The sequence below is a fragment of the Echeneis naucrates genome, chromosome 17 (assembly GCF_900963305.1).
Source record: "Echeneis naucrates chromosome 17, fEcheNa1.1, whole genome shotgun sequence".
Classification (NCBI taxonomy): Eukaryota; Metazoa; Chordata; class Actinopteri; order Carangiformes; family Echeneidae; genus Echeneis; species Echeneis naucrates.
The window spans coordinates 4,176,215-4,197,850 of record NC_042527.1 but is presented as its reverse complement, the minus strand read 5'-3'; the positions used below and the strand labels follow the sequence as shown (position 1 = coordinate 4,197,850).

General features: G+C 40.5%; 1 protein-coding gene across 5 annotated transcripts in view; it reads left to right on the top strand.

Annotated features, from left to right (window-relative positions):
• ctnnd2b (catenin (cadherin-associated protein), delta 2b) overlaps positions 1-21,636 on the top strand; it is a 135,709-nt gene that overhangs the window by 77,951 nt on the left and 36,122 nt on the right. For all 5 annotated transcript variants that reach the window (XM_029524303.1, XM_029524302.1, XM_029524300.1 and 2 more), the window contains 2 exons: positions 8,016-8,148; positions 10,457-10,670. In XM_029524303.1, coding sequence (XP_029380163.1) covers positions 8,016-8,148; positions 10,457-10,670 — 347 coding nt within the window. The remainder of the gene's footprint in view (positions 1-8,015; positions 8,149-10,456; positions 10,671-21,636) is intronic.

Genomic DNA, 21,636 nt, shown 5'->3' with positions numbered 1-21,636 from the left:
ATGACATGCAAGGCTCTCTTGGGGGATTTTAGTCACACACATTAATACACAATGACACACATGAATATGCACATTCTCTTTGAGAGGAGCATCAGTAAATACTCATTTTTTTTTTTTTTCAGTTTTACTCTACTTTTCCTACGCTTGTCACATCATTATATAATTTATTATGGATTATTAGCAGTAGTAATCTATATATGTGTCCAGCTAACACAGTAAAACAAGAAATGGCACATTTATTGAAAGCATGAAATTGCCCAAGAGAATATAAAAAAAAAAAAAACGGATGACAGCAATTTGTTTCCAATGCTTTAAGGTGAAAATATCTGCAACAAGATTGAGATGAAAAATTTGTTTAAAGAAGCCATGTGTAGGTCCCTCTGGTGCTTTCACAGATGTATCAAAAAACAGATATGCTTTCAGTACGCCTGCTTGTTATGTTTGTGTTTGCCCTGCTGTCCAAGACACTTGTGTTTTGTAAAATCAACCACAAAAAGACACATAATATGCTGACCTGCCGAGTTCACAGTTGTACAAGGCAGCTATTGTATTTCCCTAGGGTTGTTTTTAGAAGTTTATTAATGTATAGCTGAAAATTTACATTCTTGTGAATTGAAAGACTAACTAAGGTTGCTACAAACCGCGATCCTCACAATGTCTATCAATCAGTAAAAGTAAAGGTAATGGTTGTATCATATTGTTCATTCATTCATCTCCAACCGCGTAGCTGTTTGCGGTCACGGTGGGGCATGGAGCCAATCCCAGCTCACCCTGGACAGGTCGCCAGGAAGCAAACCCATGATGTTCTTGTTATGGGGTAACAACGCTAACCAATACAACAATTCAGTGTAGTGTGTGGTAATTTAGTTCTAAATTTACTTTCTAGGAAAATGAGAATATGAGAATTGACCTACATAAAGATCACCTCAGCAAGGAGCTGCACATAAGTTTTGTGAGTTTCCAATAGCCAAAGTTATTATTAACGGCTGTTTTCTTACCAGTCTTCATTCCTTTCCTCACCAACATCTGTTTCCAGGTGTTTGAAGCAGCATCTTGATGTAAATAAACTCCTTTCTTTGGCTGAGGTTAGCATGCAAGCCAATTACCCCTTGTGTAAATTTCCAATCATGTCTCACTGTAGTCCCCAGTCTGCCCTGAATACATAATGCTGCTCAGAGGACATATTATAACCTCTTGTCTTGTAAATGCAACGATGGCTGAAGCTCTTGACAATCTAAAATCGCCTCCATACAAAGAATGGAGCTAAACATCTGTTTGCAGTGTATTGTAATTACAACAGCATATTTTTTAATTCACCCAGGGGCAATAAAAGTAACACACACTGTTGCATAATACACTTTCTGGTTCAAGTAGGATTCTCTTGTTTTTCTGTGCTATCCAAATATTCTGCATATCCTTTGCTTGGTTCCAACACCGAAGCAGCGCAAACATTCCCTCAGTGAACACTTTTGCCCAAAGTTCACAGATGGCTCTGTAGTATTAGCACATCCTGCTGTGATGTTGTCACACATTGTTTGGTACTGGGAGCACCATATCCTCCTGTGTTCCCTTCTCTCTGGAATAAGCCATATGCACACAAACACAGCGACAGAGTAAAAACTAGTACACCTCCAGGGTAGAGTTAGTGAATGAATGAACCATTATAGCCCAGCTTTCTGGGGCAGAACACACAGGAGGGAAAAAACTCTCGTCTTCATTTTATTTTGCAGTGGATTCCTTTGGTGTGCTATTGTACTTCAGAAAGTGGTCTCATTTTACAAATACATCCCATGCTACTAAACATGTAAACAGAGTGTTCAGTTCATCAGAGCATGCAGCAAAGTGTTGTACTCACTTCAAGTGGAGTTGTGCATCGTGTGCAAGTTGAACATGTTTTGTGTGCATGTGTGTGTGTGTGTGTGTGTGTGTGGAGTGTCACACCCTGAGGCCCTGCGTTGAGTCGGATCGGCCGTGCTGTGCCACTTTCTCTTCGGCACTCTGACTCTACTGTCAGACTTTGAAAGACCCTGCTCTGGAGAATTTCTGTGTGTCGTCGTCAGTTTCATTGTAAAGACCTGGGCTGATTGTTGACTCGCCCTCCGTGGGATTAAATAGAAAAGTTTATTTCATTTTAAAATCACAATGTAAGACTTTTAGTGACATTTGCTGTGATTCAACATCCAACTGAAAGAAAACAGAAAAAAAAAAAAAAACACTTCAAAATCTGATTTTGACTGGTAGTGACACTAAAGGTTGTTCGTTATTTACTTGATTATTTTGTTGGATTAAGTGCCCATGTGCCCATTAAAGGAATAATTGATTTTTAAAATTGTTCCTCTTCTCAACACTGATATGCTCTCCCAGTTTCATTCCAGGTGAAGAGCTCAGTCCTGATTTTAGACAGATAGATAGGTAGATACTTTATTTTAACATTTAACATTAACATTTTAAATATGCAATACAAATATCCACATCTATGTACATGTACGATATATACATACACTATATACATAGCATATACATTATTTACTGATGGTATAAGAATACACAATATTGGGGAAAATAAGTGGACAAAGTAAAAATCTAGCTAAAAACTGTGCCTACAGAGGCTTATACTGATATATATAGATGTTATACTATATGCAGTTGCAGTACACAATAACTGGTTTACCAGAGAATTATTATACAACTTCATGGTAGATGAAAGGAAAGACTTAATGTATCTGTCGTTGTGACAACAGAGCTGCCTGGTGGAAGGAGTTATTGGGGGTCAGTGTTTGGCTGGTTTTGTGTAAACATGCAGTACTCAACCTAATATATTAAGCTTCACCTGTCTGAGATCAACTCATTCAGTTCCATAATTATTTTAGTTCAAACTTCAGGTTTCTTCCTGTGCAGCGTTACTGTCTGAGCGCCAGGGTGTGATTTTAGTGTAATTTTGGAAGATACCCACCTTATTAGCATGTGACTGAACGAGTCAGTAAGTGAGTATTTACATTATCCATGATATTAATCACATTAATGACCCTAACCCTTTCAGTGGGTCGACTGTCAGAAGCGTCAAATCCCCTTATGCTTATGTGTGGGTGTTTTGGTTGCCTGTTCGAATTTGAGGTCTTATCTCATTTTAAGACCTGTTTTTAAGATGCACTGTTTCCGCCTTTGTTGTTTTCAGCAATATATGTTAACCCGATGAAGGATTTTTAGGCAAAAGATGTCTAAATCTTTTGCCTAAACATTTGTTATGCAGCTCAGCTCTCAGCCATTCCCTGTACTGCCTTCACCGAGCAGCATCAGTAGATCAGAGATTTTTCTTCTTTCAGTGTTTCTACCATTTCTAATCCCCTGGTCTATTTCTTATGTGGGAGGAGACCTCTATGGATAATTCAGTTTCTGTTGAAAAGTATCCTGAATGTCTGCTTTATAAGTTATCAGAAAAACAATAAAAGCAAAGCTTCACTTTCAGCTCCCAGCCCTCCCCTGACATCCTCTCTCTGCTGGACACTATTGATGAAACACAGATTTTAAATATTACTTTTTTTTTTCAGTGATTGAGCATTGACAAACACCTGCTCTGTCGGCTTTAGAGAGGAGGAAGCCTATGTGGATAATTCAGCTGCTGGGAAAAGCATCCTGAGCTTGAGACTGACCTTTAGATTCGCAATATGATGTAATTTAAATGTAACATAATCATTACAGCCAAGATCAGGGTTTATATGGGAAGATTTGTAAGATTAAAGAGTTGCGGTTGAAGTAGACTGAAACAAAAGAATCCAATAAAGTTTATATATGCCCAAGTAAAAATGTGTAATAACTACTCTCATTTAATTCAATAGCTTTTTCGTATTTAAACTGTGTGCATGCTAATCCTTTCTACCAGTGGATGACTTTAACCCCTATAATTAACCAAATGATGCAATAAATAATTAAATAAGTTCAACCATTTGGTTTAGTGCTTATTAAAGAACAGTCATAACAGTTGTTATCACCAGTGTTGCGCTCTTTAATGACAATGTGCAAAAAAAGCCCCCACAAATACACATACACACACACACACACACACACACACACACAAATCTGACAGCTCACTCAGCCGTAACTTTGGATGTCTTATCGCTCAATTAGCCCAGTATGTGACCTACACAAGGTCATGTCATCTCCGATCATATTTATTGAGGCACATGCTGCGGTACGTGCATCACAACATGATTATGTTAATGCTGTGCACGTGTGTGTTCATGTTAGGATGTGCCTTGAAGAGACGGGTTAGAAAAAAGCCCCCAGAGATGCACTGAGGCAGAGGGACAGAGAGACAATTGTTTAAGAGAGAGGCTATCAAAGAGTGAGCGAGACAAAAGAAAAACCCTCTGAAATAATTCTTTCTCTCTAGAATTTCTCCATTTCTCAAACACTGGCTTTATCCTTTTGGTCCATTATGAAACTTGAGACAAAAGCTTTCTAATCCCGACACTACCTTTGATGGCTGTGTGTGTATATATGCAGGTGCATGTGCGTGTGATTATTACATTTGCGTGCTGCATTGGCCTTGTGTGTGCACTGGGTGTGATGCTGCTCTATACTGCATATGAGGTTTCTGACACGACTCATATGCATGGAAGTCTGTATGCAACCCTGCGAGCGTGTGTTTATGTGAGAATAGACCGAGATGAAACTCATGGGGACATTGTGTTGTTGCTGCATCAAGAATAATACATCAAAGAGAAATCGGTTCCACATAGGAACAGGGGTTTAGTTTGGGGCCCCAACTTCTCCCAGCTGTCAGAAAGATTTAAATTGAAGTGCAGATTGAGGATTCACCAGCAGGGGCTGCATGTGGAGACAAACGTAGCAACAATGTAGAAGCAAAAATGAACTGCAAAGAGAACTAGAAGTCTCATCTCCACCTTCCATCCACCTTCATGTCTATTAGACAAGCAGAGCAGAAAAAAAAAAAAAAAAAGAAAAAAAAAATCTACATCCGGTCCCTAGAAACTGTTATTGGCAAGAATACTATGTCAATAAGCTCTGCACCGCACCCTTCAACACAAAGGCTTCACACTCTCACATCACATCTTTCCCACGTTAATCATTTGTGTTTCTTCTTCCCTTTCTCCCTGTCTTCTACAGACTTGGCACACACAGATACGCACATGCACAGTCGCAAGGGCAGTGAGCTTAGCGTGTGTGTCTGTGCCTAGAGCGTGCCTTTAGGCAAACTCACTGGTACACACTGAAACCAAAGCTGCTGGGGCAGTTGGAAGCAGGGATTCATCATCACAGCAGGGGGAGGCTCTAACACTGAATCCAAGATGGCTGCTGTTGTTACAGTATTCACCGTCCAATGATAAGTCAAAGTGAAGCTGTTTGCTCAGAGATGGCTTTGATCTACGTGTTTAGTATGAAGAACAAAAGTCATGAGCCTGTGTGCCAACTTTGCCAAACAGAAATGGATAAAGAGAATAAAGTTTCCTGTCTTTTATTTACCCTGGAAGCTGCTTTTTATACCCCACAGAAGATGAATGAATATGAAGTAAGAAATGCCACATTTCATTTGGTGACTTTGGAAGGAAGTTTCTCCAAATGTTTTGGTTGAATCATATCCAAGTTTATTCTGTCAATCCTACAATGGACAAGACAACTGCGCTTGTCTCTGTGGTAAAATCCAGATTTAGTTTGAATGGCAGAATGCGAAAATCATTATTTTTCTGCTGCTGTCTTTTCAAGTATTTACATTCGGGAAATGAAAATCACCAAAAACGAACCCCAAAAAAGTTTAATGTCATATGTCAGCTTGAGCTTGATTATGTGATTGTGATATATTGTGATTTTTGACAGATTTTTATTTTCACAAAAAATTTGGGATGATTTTTCCCCTCATTTTTTGAGTAGAGGACACAATATAGGATTTAGAGGATACAGGGCCTTCCCCGTAGCTCTGCACAGCTTGCGGTGTTAACAGTGCACAACACTGTGACAATCTTAGCAAATAGCAGCTTCTGAAATTTTTGGAAGCACCTGGGACTCTCACTTGCGTTTCGCCATTTTGCAGTTTTATTTCCAATATTTCTGGAGCCCTCATCAGCATTTGTTAAGGCTGTTACCTCTTAGCAAGACGCTTCAAGGCAGAACCTGCTGTCTAGCTGATCCTTTTCAATCCCGAAGGGATAATTTGTATGGAAAATAAATAAATAAATAAATGAATGAAAATTTTATTTATTTTTTTTTTTCAAACCCAAAGAAAACAATATTTATATATATATATATTTCTATTACTGCTGCTTTTGTGTGGACTTTTCAATGTAGCATGTCAGTATCAATGGAACAACACAAAAGTTGTTGACTTTATACACAATAAGCAGGTTCTGGCTCTGAGCGTCACTTCAGCATGGATGTCAGAAAGGCGCGATGTTTTTTGACACCCACAGTGGTTGCCATGGTTGCACTACATGGCCAAAAGTGTAATGTATTCAATTTAATTAAAAAGCCCAATTTTACACTGTGAAAGAATCTCTGAGCTCAGAGCATACAAACCTGATAAACACATAAAAACACACAAACAGTTCCATAAATAAGAACATGTGTCCATAAAAGTGGTGTCTGCTTAACGTTAAATGCAAACTGCAGCAAGAATAAAAGAGTTCTTATAAATTTTCTGAACATGACATCACATCTCATTGAAAAGCCACAGACATGAATGTGTTGCAATAGAGAAGCTCAGTCACAGCCTTCTGTGAATCTTATGTGGCTCATTTAGCTCTGATTCACTGGACTTGAACCTCATGAAAAAAAAAAGAAGCTTGTTGAGGTTTACTTTATATGTTGGAAGACGAACTGTCGTCCTTCACGGGAGATGTTAAAAGAAACTGAAACCATGGTGATTTTACTAAACAATTATGTTGTGAACGCACACACATACACAAAACCACAACTTTCAAGCATGGAAAATTGACATCATCGTAACTTAATTTCCTTTTTCTTTTTCTTTTTTTTTACCTCTAAAAACTTGTATGCAGTGTTTGGCCTAGGAGATTCCAGATGACATGTATTTGTCTGAACCAACCTTGACCTCAAGATAGTGTTATGAGCTTCCCCTTTTTATTGTGATTGGTCTTGTTATTGCCACAATAAAGCACAAACTAAATTAGCATTTTGGCAGTGCTACTGTGTCCAGCCTTTATCTAAATATATATGAAATGAACACTTTGGCGCTCAACTTGTGAGTAATTAACATGGATAGAAAAAATCTGATGGTCCTTTGAACTCACTACATCTTTGGGTTTTTCAACACTTTCGATTGCCTGACTTAAATGCTGCCATTATAAGTTGTTAGATTGAGCTTCCCCTTCTGTTTTGAACAAAGGGGTTTGACCAAAACCTTTACAAACCCCCCCAAACCAAAAGTGTGGCAAGAAATAGTGGCGACTTTTCGATTTTTTTAGATCTCTGTTTATACAGTCATGTCAGATTGGTGGATTACACACTGTTTGTTATGGCGTCACTCCATGTTTGTATTATATTACATAAAACTGTGTGACAAGTATGAAAAAATCAAACATGAAAGGCAGGGTATGAACAAATCCACATTACCAGGAAAATCTACATTGGCAAACAGTGAATACTGATTTACAGTTATCTGTATTCATGTTTGTGACCCCAGATGAGCAGTAGCAGCACCAGTGTTCAGTAGGAAATGTTTTGAACAGAATATAGATCAATGATGATGACAATTTAGCGAAGTACAGTAAAAGTAGAGTAAGCAGTGGGAAGGGAATCGCTGTACGTAAAGCGTCTGCCACTGTTTTTTTTTTTTGTATTCCCCATCTTCCAGTTCCGCCTCGCTCTCTTTCTTTTTCGATGGTGAGCTTTTCAAATCAGGGTCACAGTGGGAAGGCAAGCTGCCTCGTGACAGGTTCAGCTCTGCACACACACCAGCGCACACACACACAGACCCACACGCATCTCCATTTCTGCATTCATTACAACCTACTGTATTTTCTCTCTTTGTGTCTCTGTAGGGAGTTTGGCTGGAGGGATCCAGAGCTGCCAGAGGTGATCCAGATGCTGCAGCATCAGTTCCCATCAGTCCAATCCAATGCTGCCGCTTACCTCCAGCACCTATGCTTTGGAGACAACAAGATCAAATCGGAGGTATTGATCTCTGAATGGGGGGGGTCTTGAAATGGATGATTGACCTGCTTTAAGGGACCAGTCTTCTCTGTTCAGTTGACTGTTTTCTGAGTGATGAATATATGTTATATGTTGAATATGTGGTGGGGCTTAGGGGCGTGGCTGAGGAGTGGCAACTGCTTTGTTGTGACAGACAGAATTCAGACAGCTGGCTTTAGGGCTAAGTCTCTGAATACAGGCGGTGACTGAAACACTTTCAGTTTATAGCATCTAGAATTGCTTTACAATCGAAGGCCACACTGAGTTCTACCTTTGGACTCCATGTGACCTTTAAAAAAAATTAATTTTAAATATCAATAAAGGCATAGTTAGGGGCATTTTCTGAATACAGCCATTTATTTATTTAGTAGCATATGAAAGTGCAAGAATGAATGCAAAGCAATATGTGAAGGAGTTACTGAATATACGTATGTCTGCCAGCTCAGCCCAACAAGCTTTCTTCAAGGGAAACTCAAAACCACACATGTGCAGCTGTCATTCGCCAAAGTCCACATTAGACGGATTGAACTCCTCATTAGGCACACTTAACCAGCCTTTGAATACAGCCCTGCTCCAGCAGTCTGTCTTCTCGTCCTTTAGAGCTGTCATTGCTCTTGTGTCTCGAAGAGAAGTGCTCCGTCTGTCTCTTCAATGTCAACTCAATTCCACTCAATTCAACGTTATTAATCCCCATGGAGACGACGGATTTGAGAGCAAACAAAGTTCTTCAAACAGCAATCAGCCAAAAGGCATTAAAAATAGAGTGTGAGGGAGAAAGACGGGGAAGAAAGATGACTGAGGATGAGACTGGGCTGAGGGTGAAATTTGGGAGCATTTAGGGCAAGGTTGCCAAAACTGCACTTCACAGGTCAAATAGTTTTTTCCCCTAAGAGAGATGCATGGATGATTAAATAAAAGACTGGATGCTGAGGGATATGGATGGCCACCTGCCTGTTTAGTCTCCCAGCACTAAATACACTGCTGTGGCTGAGTTATGGTGTTCGCTGGTAATATATTCATTCTTCTGAGTCACAAAGGCAAGATAGACATGAAAGAAGATTAGTTCTTTTTCAACATTTTTCATAAATATAACAATGAACTTAATTTTATGTTAAATTAAGTGGACAATGATTTGTTTACTCTAAAGCACTCATTAAAGCCAAAGAGATTAATAAGTCTATGAAGCATATGAGACTTATTGTGAACAGACAGGACAGACTCTGGTACGTAGAGAGTAGCAGGAAGTGCATCGCCAGGGAAGCAGTCCATAGTTGTTAGGTGCTTCACCCATAGCTTATGATGAGGATTACAGCTCGAGAATGTGAACATCTTCATGAGAGGGAAATGTTTGATGGGATGACCTTGGGTCCACACTGTGCCACATATTTTTTACGGGCCTGGATGACACCGGAGAGAGAGAAAAAGAGATTGCTTGCTACGGATGGACTGATGGCCATTGTGTCAGGCCATGATTGGATTAAAATAAGAATGAACTAGCGACGCTCAGAGGAGCAGGAAATATGCTTCTGAGTAGAGGACATGCTGGAGCTAAGGTTCATTAAATAATCAATAAGAATCATCAGTTGGAGAAATAATATTTATTTTCAGTCCATCCTAAGACAAAATCGCGCTCATTTGTGTTCTTATCAAGTTCAGTCTAGTTACACAGCTAATTGTTTGAGCTGATGAAGTTTAACTATAACTGTTTAGTGATTTTCAGTGTAACCTGCTCATTTTCTGAAGAACCATGGGTCCATTTTAACATCTAGTCTCTAATCAGTGGCCAATTTCAGATTTTTACCCATGGTGCATCTGTTGAAATTGGCTTCATGCGTTTATTTGAAGCAACAATGACTCAACAAACAAGATGGTCGCCTTCACAGAAATATCTCTTTTGTCTTTATAGAGAGGAGGCAGCCCACCCTGAAAGCTCTTTGTTTGAAAGCAGGAACACAGGAACAGAAAGTGCAGCGGCTGGTGTTTAAATAAATCTTGCATCAGAGTCACAGCAGCTACAGTGTACTCTGTTTATTTTCAAGGCTGGCGAAAAAGCAGAAATTAATATTGACATGATAGCACAAAATTTTTGCTTTTCTCACACCACCACATCAAAGCGTGAAATGGTTTTTTCTCATTCAGGTAAGCAGGCTCGAATAACTACTGTCTGCAGAAGCCAGCAGGCACACTGAAGGGAGAATCTGGCACCAATACATAGAATTGCCTCTGCTGCTTTTTAATTTGCTCCTGCCACCAGTGCACAATGATGCCTTCCTCCTTCCTTTGTTCTCAGATCCGGCGGCAGGGAGGCATCCAGCTGCTGGTTGACCTGTTGGACCACCGGATGACCGACGTCCACCGCAGCGCCTGCGGAGCCCTCAGAAACCTGGTGTACGGCAAAGCCAATGATGACAACAAAATTGCTCTGAAGAACTGTGGAGGCATACCTGCTCTGGTGCGGCTGCTCCGGAAGACCACAGACGTGGAGATCCGAGAACTGCTCACAGGTCAAGACCACAATCAGATAAGCAGGAGGGATATGTGTCAGGAACTGTGAATTCTTTCTTTGCCTTGGAAAATTCTTTTAAGGATTTTTGCATGTGTCTCTGTGTGGAATTCACATTGCCATTGGGCTACTATATAGCTCTTAACTAAATGTCCAATATTGATTAAAACACTAGTTCATTGATATGTATCAGTGGATGACAGGGATTTCTTCAACTTGTTGGAATGGAAGCTTGTTGTGAAAAAAAGGGTTTTTACAGTTAGCATATGATGATGACTCTTTCTTGTCACAATAGTTAAAGTATGTGGTACCTCCTGAACTGTGTCCTAATTTAGAGACAAGATTCATATATCATGAAGGAAATCATAATCAGACAGTCTGGGCTTCTGAGAATTTTGGCTTTGTTGTTGTAGTTTTATGTTGTTTTTCTTGACAGTCCTCCTGAAGTGTAATCAGTGTTGTTTCCTGTTATCTGATTTTCATTAGCAGCTTGCAGTGGCTCTTGGAATAGACTGGGTGTTTGTTAGCTGCATTTGAATGGGCTTTTGCAATGGGAAAGCCTAGCTGCGATGCTATAACACAACCTTCCACTGCAGCCCTCAAAACAGGACTAACTTGGGCAGACAGGTTGCAATGGCATGTTCATGAGAAAAAAAAAACGTGATGTTGCAGAAACAAAACAAAAGGTAACACCGGTGTCACCTTCCGCCACTGGAGGCAACTGTTGCAATGAAATTTGATGCTTAAGTCACAACGTTTCCTCTAATAAGTCCATCTTCTACCGCTTTTTTGTTTCCGGGTTGCATGGCTGCTGGAGCCAATCCCAGCTCACATCGGGCGAGGGGTGGGGTACACCCTGGACAGGTCACCAGTCCATCACAGGGCCAACACACAAAGACAAACAAAGACCAACAACCACTCACACTAGCATTCACACCTATGGTCAATTTAGAGTCACCAGACATAATGTTTGGGTTCTATGCAGACACGGAGAGAACATTAGAACTCCGTACAGAAAGCGACCTCCTTATTGATTCCTTTTATATACAGCTACACACACACACATCTAGTTTGAACGTAGACAAACACAATGCTGGATTGTATTTGCATTTCCCCATTTGCACTTGAGCACAAATATTAAGCACACACACAAGTGCATACACAGAGAGAAAAGATCTGTTTACCATCTGCCCGCTGTCTGCTTTCCACCTCTCATCATGTACTGTTGACTTTTCTGTTGACTTGTCAAACTGGGTTGCGCTGCACTTGTATCCACAGCAGGTTGATATTCTCTGTCAGTAAACACTAAAAAGAGATTCATCAGCTCCATGTTTATAACCCACTGACGTCTGAGTTATAAACCCAGCGACAAAACAATAACAGCTTGACCGGTCCAGCCTGTGCCAGTGTCGTTTCCACAGCTTTTCACTCCACACTCCGTGCATGACCACAGCAAGGGATTATGGAGAATGATGAGTATAATGATTCATGTGGGAACACAAACTGTGGCTGTAACACAAAAATCTAATGGTGCAGATTTTTAAATAGGTGTGGTGTGAGTAAAATTATCCAATTTGATACCACAACCATATAAGTACTTATTCTGCACCATGTCACGCGTTACCCAGTGGTTATTCTATTCAACATGTGTTCCTTTCCACCTGTCTGGACCTGTGTAAACTGAAGTTATGGGCAGACTGTCTACGTAGGTTTTTGTGTTTCCAGTTGTGTGCCGACTGTTTTCTGCTTGTCCTTAATGATGAATTTCTCACCTCAGAATTTATGGCTGGTGCCAGGATTCAGTGCCAGTCCAGGAAGTAGTGTGCCCAGTGTGTGGTGAGGCAGAAAGTAATGACATAGAGGTCACGGTGACGAGTGGGAGCACAGCATATCTAGATTAAATCATACAACCACAGTCTTAACCTGAATCATACCTCTGGCAGACATATAATAGAAAGTTAGACACCTTCGGACTGGATGTAATGGAAAATAGGTGTGATTAAAAAATCTCCAGTTAAAAAAAACCACATTGTGTCAGAGGACTCCACTCTCCTGAAACATCTTTGTGAAGAGAGTTGGCAGGAATGACTTACTGCAGCGTTTTTCACTGAAGAAGTCACTTTTACTGGATGGGCTCCAGAGCTGACCAGCAGGCTGTGGTGGGGATGTGAGATGCTCTCCCTGATGATATAGCATACCTTCCTCTTCATAACCAATACAGAAGGCCTTCGGAGAAGTCAGCGGCATGGAGGCAACCTTCCTGATCACTTAGCTCGGGTCGGTGGTGTCGCTGGCTCTGACACTGTGCACATGTAAGACTGTGACAGCCTCTGTCCAGTCTACTCAGCGGTACAGACAAAGATATTTGCATTTTCTTTCCAAAAATGGTGTTGGGCATAGCCTTTGTTTTCCTAAAGTCCACAGTCCTTTGCTTGGTCAGGAACAGGTGATTGATACATCACATCAGTGGGTCAGGCATCCAGCAGGTTGTCGGTGTTTAGTTTCAAAAGCTAACAGATTTTTACTTTACAGTCTTTTAAAATATCTCTTTTTTAGCACTGTATAAAAAAAAATCAATTTTGACTCCTGGGTACGAAGGTGCCAGTGTAAATATGAGGCAGATTGTGTATTCTTAAAGTGATTATTTGTAGAATACGCCACAAATGAACAGCCATGGCAGTTGTAGCAGTGAAATGCAGAATTTAACTGCACAGCAGCTGCCAGGAAATACGACAAGGTCAGCAATGCCTTGTAATGAATTATCTATGTTGCATTCACCGCTGCTATTTGTGACCAGTGACCAGTGGGTGGTCTGCATCAACAAGTCCTCTCCAGACTATAGATTAACCCTAGAGTTAGATCTCAAATAGGCCCGGCATCATGTCTGTTTTAAGGGCTTGGAAACTGTGGAATAGTGTGGGCGCCAGCTAAAGTACGTTGGTGTAGAAGTGCATAATGGGTGAAGGGATGGGAACGTGTGGGATTTGTGTGGAAGGAGCAGGATTGGAGGGAGGAGTGGGGGGGGGGGGGGGGGGGGGGGGGGTGGGCCGCCGTGTTGAGTGCATTGATTCTGTTCAGGTTCCCATTGTCTTTTTTGTGCCGGACCACAACAGCCCTCACACTGTTTTGCTAGCACTTCAGCTAGAACTAGAAGCTAGAACTGCCTTTGCTTTCTCCTAGCCTCACTCTCAGTTGCTTCTCCAAAGCTCTCTTCTTCTTCCTGTCCAACAGGAGACCCGGGGCTTGTGGATGGGGAGAGATCACACTGCTCTGGTGGGAATGCTTTTATCTACACAGAATTTGGTGCTCCCTGTTACCCAGTCTATCAGTGAGTTGACGTCATCTCCGTAGGGCTTTCTGGAGACTCTCATTAGCTCCCTGTGTCCATCGCCTTCCAGCTTGCTGCTGGACTGATGGGTGTCCGAGTTGGAGGGAGAAGCATCAGGTCGTGGTCCGATATCCTTATTGCTCTGCCCGCAGTCCAGGTTGGCTCTATTTGCGATTGAGCATATTTCAGGCTTTTGCAGAAGCACCCATTATTACTGCTCAGCAGTCGTTATTATGACACAAGGACAGAGGAAGCAGCCAAAGTTGGGCTAATTGTGCCCAAATTGGGCAGCTATAGGGCTGTAATTTCAATTCACAGAATGTTTTGAGTTGAAAAGAGGGAATCTCTCTGATCGTAACCTTCACTCCCCCACAATGTGGACACTGGCTTAGTCTACCGAATGTCCAGCTCAGCTGTCACCAGCAAATTATTATCCACCCTTGCAAAGTCCCCCACATGGAACCATCCCTGTGTCCCACAGAAGCCGCCCTTGAGCCTTTATCCACTCTCCTAATTATTTACAGCAGTGCTTCACATCAGGGTAATGTGAGATCCTGGTGAGGGACAAACATTTTAAGCGCTATTTGTGGTAATAGGAGAGGAGATGGTCATGAATAACACAAGCTGGACGGTCTCCCCGAACAGAAACAACTTATCAGGAGGCTGAAATTGAGAGGTGCCCCAACACGCAGTCACATTTGGGGCAGAATATGACTACATGTGCTATGCGCGTTATGTATATTTATATGTGTGTAGTGAGTATAGATAAGGTTTTAAGCTTAGCAGGGATCGAAATAAAAGGCTTTTTGTATGCTGCCGGAGTCTTAAAGAAGATTACCATATAAATTAGAGCAGCAATTCAAGGCACGGAGCACAGAAATCCCTCCTGTCACAAATTAATCAGCTGAACGACCGACCGGACGTAGACAGACCGTGCTCTGCTCTCTTCCTCTCTTCTTCTCTCCCTCTTTCTCAAAGACCCAGAGGAAATAACGAAATAACCCCCCCCCCCCCCCCCCACACACACACACACACACACACTCTCTCTCTCTCTCTCTCTCTCTCTCTCTCTCTGTTTCCCAACCTCACTCTTCCTTTGTATCCCTCAGTGGTTAGGTTTTCGTAATTGGTCTCCCCTTCTCTTCCTGTCTCTCCCCTGTCCTCTTTGCCTTTCTCTGTCTCAGTTTTTTCTTTCCCTACATCATCACCCTCCTCTGCCTCCTTCTCTCTCCCTCTGGTGAGCATTTTGAATCAGGATCACAGTAGGAAGTCAAACTGCTGGCCCGGCTGGTTACAGATTTAGCTCCAAACAGAAACATGTACGTGTAAACCTACACACAAAGACACACAAACAAACAGACGCACTCACACACTTTCTCTTACGTGCGCAGTTTGTTGGCTGGTGTTCAAAGTCACAAATTAGGTTGTTGCCTTCTGCTCCTCAGTCTGTTTTTTGTTTAATAATTGCTGATCAGGTGAGAAAAAAGGTTGTTAAAAATCCTCATTGCAATTGGCTGAAAGAAGCACATAACAGAACCAAAATGATCCACTTTGATTGAGATGGAGATGTGTATTTTATCATGTGAGTGAGAATTTTGCAGTTCCTGCTTTCGGTTCACCTTTTTACTGTATCTGAGACAGACTACAGAATAGGACGACAGAATAGGTTTAGTATATGCAGTAGCTACAGATCCACCATGAGCCTCCAGAACAGTTCCAGTTCTCCTTGGTTTATTTTCTCTGAATGTCTGAAAGTCAGCTTCGGTGACATACACCATTTCAACCAGGGGAGAGTTCATGAGTAATCAAATAAACTTTCATTACCATTAGCAAAACAAGGCAGGGAAAGTGAGAGATATGGGAGGCTCTGTGTTTAGAGAATCTATAATTTGGACACTGGCTGTTGATAAGTGGAGGAAAAGCTAGGATGTGATGAGCCTGGATGTAAAGAGTGGAGGTGAATGGTGTCGAAGAGCCACGCAGCAAATGGTCAGTTCACAGCAGACAAGAGATGAATAGATTTTGCACACTGTCCATTTTGCACACAGTGAAAGTCAAGTCACTCCACAAAATGTGTTTATTATAAGAAAGAGAAAAAAAGAGAGGTGGAAATAGGTTGAGCTGGTTGTTTACAGTGCAGTGTGGATCCCTGATGTGCTGCCAGTCCCTCAGCCTCTTGAATCCTCCAGCCTAACACCATCTTGTCAGGTCATGGCCTGCTCTACAGATGGGTCATCTTACACCATTGAGGTTTCCTGGGAAATTCCATCTGATTCCAAAAGTTTAAGAGTTAAAGCCTTCCAGACCTCAATGTAGTTTCTCTGTGTTCTTCCTGAAGAAAAATGATGCGGCAGTGATGTAATTGACTGCAGAAAAACTAAGGGCAGCCCACATTTTGTGTGTTAGCTAATGAGACCCGCCTCTATGAGCTGACAAATGAACTATTAATTAATTAGTTTAAATCCAACAAGAATACAGAAATCTGTACAATATCATGTGAAATTAAAGTTCACACATACCTTTGCAGAAACAGCTTTGATTCAAATTAATTTTACTGAACTCACTGTCAAGTTACATTGATTCCACATCTATTGGAATGATAACTGTTTAACCGGGCGTGAATGTAAAGAAAAAGGGTTCACTTGACCTACCATCAAAATAACTGCCCTCTCTGACTCCCAAAGCTTATTCCCCAATTTTAATATCCACATGCCGTCAGTAGCTGTGCTTCCAGTTGCTGTTGCTTACAATGCAACTTTCTTATCCAATCATGGGCTCCGCACATCATTGTAAGTGACAGGCCTGGATTGCTCACGTTGGTGTCGATGTTTCGAAGATAGATATGGAAGCTGTCAGGCTCATGCTGTGATGGGAGTGCTCTGCAGTTCAGTATTCAGTTAAGACGAGGAGACGAGATGGAGGGTCGACAGCTCAACACTGTAAAGTTAGATTACTTGAGGTACTGTAAAATATAAAAATGCAGATTATTAACCAAATTAACACACTGCAGGATTTATTGCCAGATTGTCCCATTTTGTCCAATTTACTTTTCTTTTCTTTTCTTTTTTTTTTTTTTTGATGAGTGATGTTTTGATTAAAGGAAACATTGGACATTTGCAGCTGAGTAAAAACCATGTTTGTCTTTTAAGTACAGTAGAGTCAAGTTGCCAAAAAATGTCGTAAAAAAATACATGTGGTTGATAAGTATGTTATGCAGAGATGTAATTGATAAATAAACACACCCATTTGAAGATTTCACATTAGTAGTACTAGTTTGTAGGAAATTATTGCTACAACTAAACAATTAGTTCACTTGGAGAAAAAAAATTATTAATCAAGAGTGAAAATAGAGCTGTAGCCAATATATAAGCTATAGTCCTGTGTAGACCAAGTAATTAACATTATTGGTGGCCTCCAAATTACCAAAGCTGACACCAAGTTTTCTAGTTTGAGGAGAAGACATGCAAGTGAAGTCTGTCAGATGTACAAACAGAAATATAATCATAATTGAAACTAATTCTGTTTTAACACAAAATTTGCAGCTTGGAGATTTAAACATAGGTGAGCCCATTTTAAAGAAATTAATACCTCTTCCCCTGCCACACTTTCTGTTACACCGGGGGACGTATACAACAACATGTAACAACAACACGTACAACATACAACTGCAGGGACATCATTACACACCACAGAGCTCACATCCCATCCACGGGGCTGTCAGCGTCAGAGCCTCGCTGTGGGACACCTCGATCATCGATCACCCATCTTACTTAAGAACTTTCTTATGCCACAGCACAGTGTAACTGCAGTGTGTGTGGTGAAACAGCTGACCAGTCTCTTGACTTTATTGCAATACTCTGTCAGATTTCTCTGTCAGAAAAAAAAAAGGTGAAAATTTGAGTTTTCACCTGGGTTTTGTGTTCACATTAATGCTGATGATAAAAGTCTCTGTCTGCTGCAATCATTTCACCTGTGTCACCCTTGTCATTGGTGACAAGAGCCAGATGTTCGTGGGTCATTGTGGAAAAGGTTTTAAATATTTAATAGACACATCCAGCTGACAAACACATCTTATCCTTTGTTCTAAGAACCTTGATCTCATACCCGCAGCCTAAAAAATACATGAACGCACATAGCAGAATGAATACATCAATACAATACTGAAACTCAACTTAGTGAAGTAGAATTGTCATAAAAATATTATGCGAGCATTAAAATATATAGTTTTTAATATTAGTGTTCCCTCATAACACTCAGATCAACATATAATACTAAAAACAGGTAATTGGATTGTTTGTACAAGCCACCTTTTTTTTGATGTTGTAAGACACATCTGTATCCTCCCGTTACAAAATGAAACTCGCAGCTTCATGTAGGTGTTCCTATTCATACTGCTTGTCGCATCTGTGTCACATGAGGGCTGAAACTGAGCAGTGGCCTTTCCAGCTGCAGAAACAGCGAGCTCAGCGTGACACCGACGATCTCTCTCCCTCCACTGAACTTTGTGCGTTTCCGCCAGACAATGATGGCAACTGGGGAAAACAAAAACGTGACAGCCATTTCATCCACTTAGCTGTTTAACTGACTCCACCCAGACACAGTTCCTGTCACTCTGACGACACCCTGCTGTTCTCAAGGTCAGACCATCAGTGAGGACTCTTTTATGCTGTAACATGAATACACAGAACCGCTGCTTACACTTCCCCCTGCTTGTCAAGACATAGTTACTGCTGTGCGTTTTTGTTTTTGTTATTTGTTTTTTTGGGTATTTTTGGGGATTGATACACACACAAAAACAATAAAACAAAAACCCACTGCAGGGAGGCCAACATCAATTAAGTTTGTAATGAGACTCAACAACAGTTAGATTTTTATTTCCTCTATGATTTTATTTATTTATTTATTTTTTGTAAATTAAAATGTGTGTTGTTTTTTTCCCTCCCCTGAAATTTGGCTCCAGACGCAAACAACACCCTGTTGTGTGTCGACTCCCAGTGGATGTGTGTGCTTTTGGAAAACCTTAATTCCAGCTTCACTGCTGTCAAATTAGAATTTCCCTATTTGGAAACAATTGCTTATCTCTGAAAGCGTCAAATGTGGAGAGGCACACACAAGCATAGGAGACACTCAAATATACACAGGAGTAAAAAAAAAAAAAAAAACTTCATCATACAGTGAACAAAAAAGATGTGGTGCAGTGTTAAAGCAAACACAGAAGGAAGAAAAATAGATGGGAGGAATGAAAGTGCTGTGCAAATGAGAGACAGGAAATGGCTTCAGAGAAAAAGAGAGATAGCCAACATATTCATTTCCCCCTCCCTCCATGTAATAGGGCATTCATAACCTCCTGCTGCCACTCATGATGCAAGACTGAGGCAATTAACCTCCTCCATCCATCACACACTCGTGGCTGTGTGCGTGTGCTCTTTAGGATGTGTGCGAGTGTATCCACCTCAGAGTTGGTGTCTATAAGCAGGCATTAATGTGAGTGGACAATCTGCATCTTGGTGTCAGATTAAAGATAAGGGAGGGGAAGAAAAAAAAAAAAAAAAATCACCTCCGGCAGATGATGTCATGCTCTTCACAGTGGGAGGTGATGCTGGGAAGCAGCTGCCTTTCCTCAAGATTAAAAACAATCATCTATTTCTTGCAGCTGCAGCATGACTTCATCTGTAATACATCACATTTTATATATACAACACACGCTTATCACTTGAGTTTTTATTGTCAGAATCAATTCTTAATGTGCATTGTTCCACCGGTTTAGTCTGGCAGTTGTAAACAGCAGCAGCAGCAAACTGCTTTTAGACTGCATGAGCGAAAAGCGTATTTTTATAATGAGATATTCATCATAATAATTGATGATATATTGAAGAATCATTCCTCAATTTAATATGCGTTATTTTTCAAGATGCTTTTTTGTTTGTTTTTACAAAAACAGAAATATTAATATTTGAATGCATGTTGACAAGATACTACCAATTTTGGAAAATTTCAAAATAATCCAGTTTCTCATGCTGTCCTCCACTAATTTAGCCACAGGGCATAAAATACTTTAGGATGTTATGTTGCAGGATGAGCTTCATTATTTTCATCACCCAGTGCTTGACACCAGGACTTAAACCTCCAGTTTTCGTACTGATTCAAAGACACAAGGATAACAGAGAGCATTTATTCTGTGCTCGCTTGCTTGTTTGCAACAGTATGATGCCAACAGTTCTGGGATGGTTAATACCTAACTTTAACTAATTTAACGATCACTAGTCTGGTAAAATAGTCTATATTGGTTATTTTTTAATTTTCAGTAATGTATTTTGGCTTGGTGGATATATTCACTACACTTATTCTGATGTTCATGCTGCAATAACATGTCTCTTTTTTACCCTTAGAATTATAGCTCTAATCCAATCCAATTCATGAAGCAGTGTGACACAACACAATAGAAACTACTGCCTTCCAACAGAATACAAACAATAAACAGGGGGACTCAAGAGAAACAAGGATAAAATACTGCCAGTGTGTCATTACTCAAAACAGTCAAAACAATACTAGCCATACCACCATAACAGCAACATCACACACAACTGACAGCTTCTCCCTCCATATAGAGACATTTTCTGTCAATAAATCAGAAATTTACTTTAAATGAAGAGGAATCCACCAGAGAGTGATATAATCTGGCATGATGCAGCCGGTGTGAACACACTTCTCCACATCTTCACATCCCAACAGATCAACAACAGCAAATGAGGGCACACACCACACATACACTGTGTTCCCATCATGAAGCTAATATTTAGCCTAATATCCAACAACAAACATACAGAGATAAAGTGTGCCTTCTCATATAACTATTGGGAGAAACACAAACAGGCTCATTTCATGAAATGCCAGCATTCATTGAAAGTCAAGTCACTCTTTAATTATATAGCACATTTACAACAACCCAGGTTGTCTAAATTGCTTCACAGGCTAAAAGCAATTTCAGAATAATGACAACAACAATAAGCAACAATAAAAATACAATCGATGAAAAGCATAAATAAAAGACAAATGTCATGGCTCAACTTGTATGAAAAGCCAGCACAAAAATATAAGTTTGAAGGAGAGATTGAAAATCAACGACAGACTGAAGAGTTCTGCCATTTAAAGGTAGGCTGTTCCAAGCCAGTGAAAAAGGTAACAGAATGTAATGTAATCTAATGTAATCTCTGTCTTTTTCCACTCAGAAGGTTTGCAGCAGTATTTTGTGCCAGCTGTAGCTCGAAGCAACAACTGATCAATACTGGCATAAAAAGACAACAGTAAGAGAAGTTAGAAATATATGGATAACTAAAGTTAGTTTGGAGGGTTTGTCTTCGCAACTCAACCTAACTGTTGATCAAAGTTAAAATAGCAGTCAAGATTACTCCAAACATTTTTAACAGATGGGTGGCTGTAGGAGGCTAGAAGGCTAAGAACCCCATCCTCATGCTCAGATTTACCACCATCATATCTGTTTGCATTTATATGTAAGAAATTTTGCTTCAACTAGGATTTCACATCAGTCAGACAATTTAACAGGTTTGAGGCATCCTTCTAACAAATTCCAGGTTTTAAAGGCAGAGAGATTTGCAAATCATCTCCAATGGCAATATAT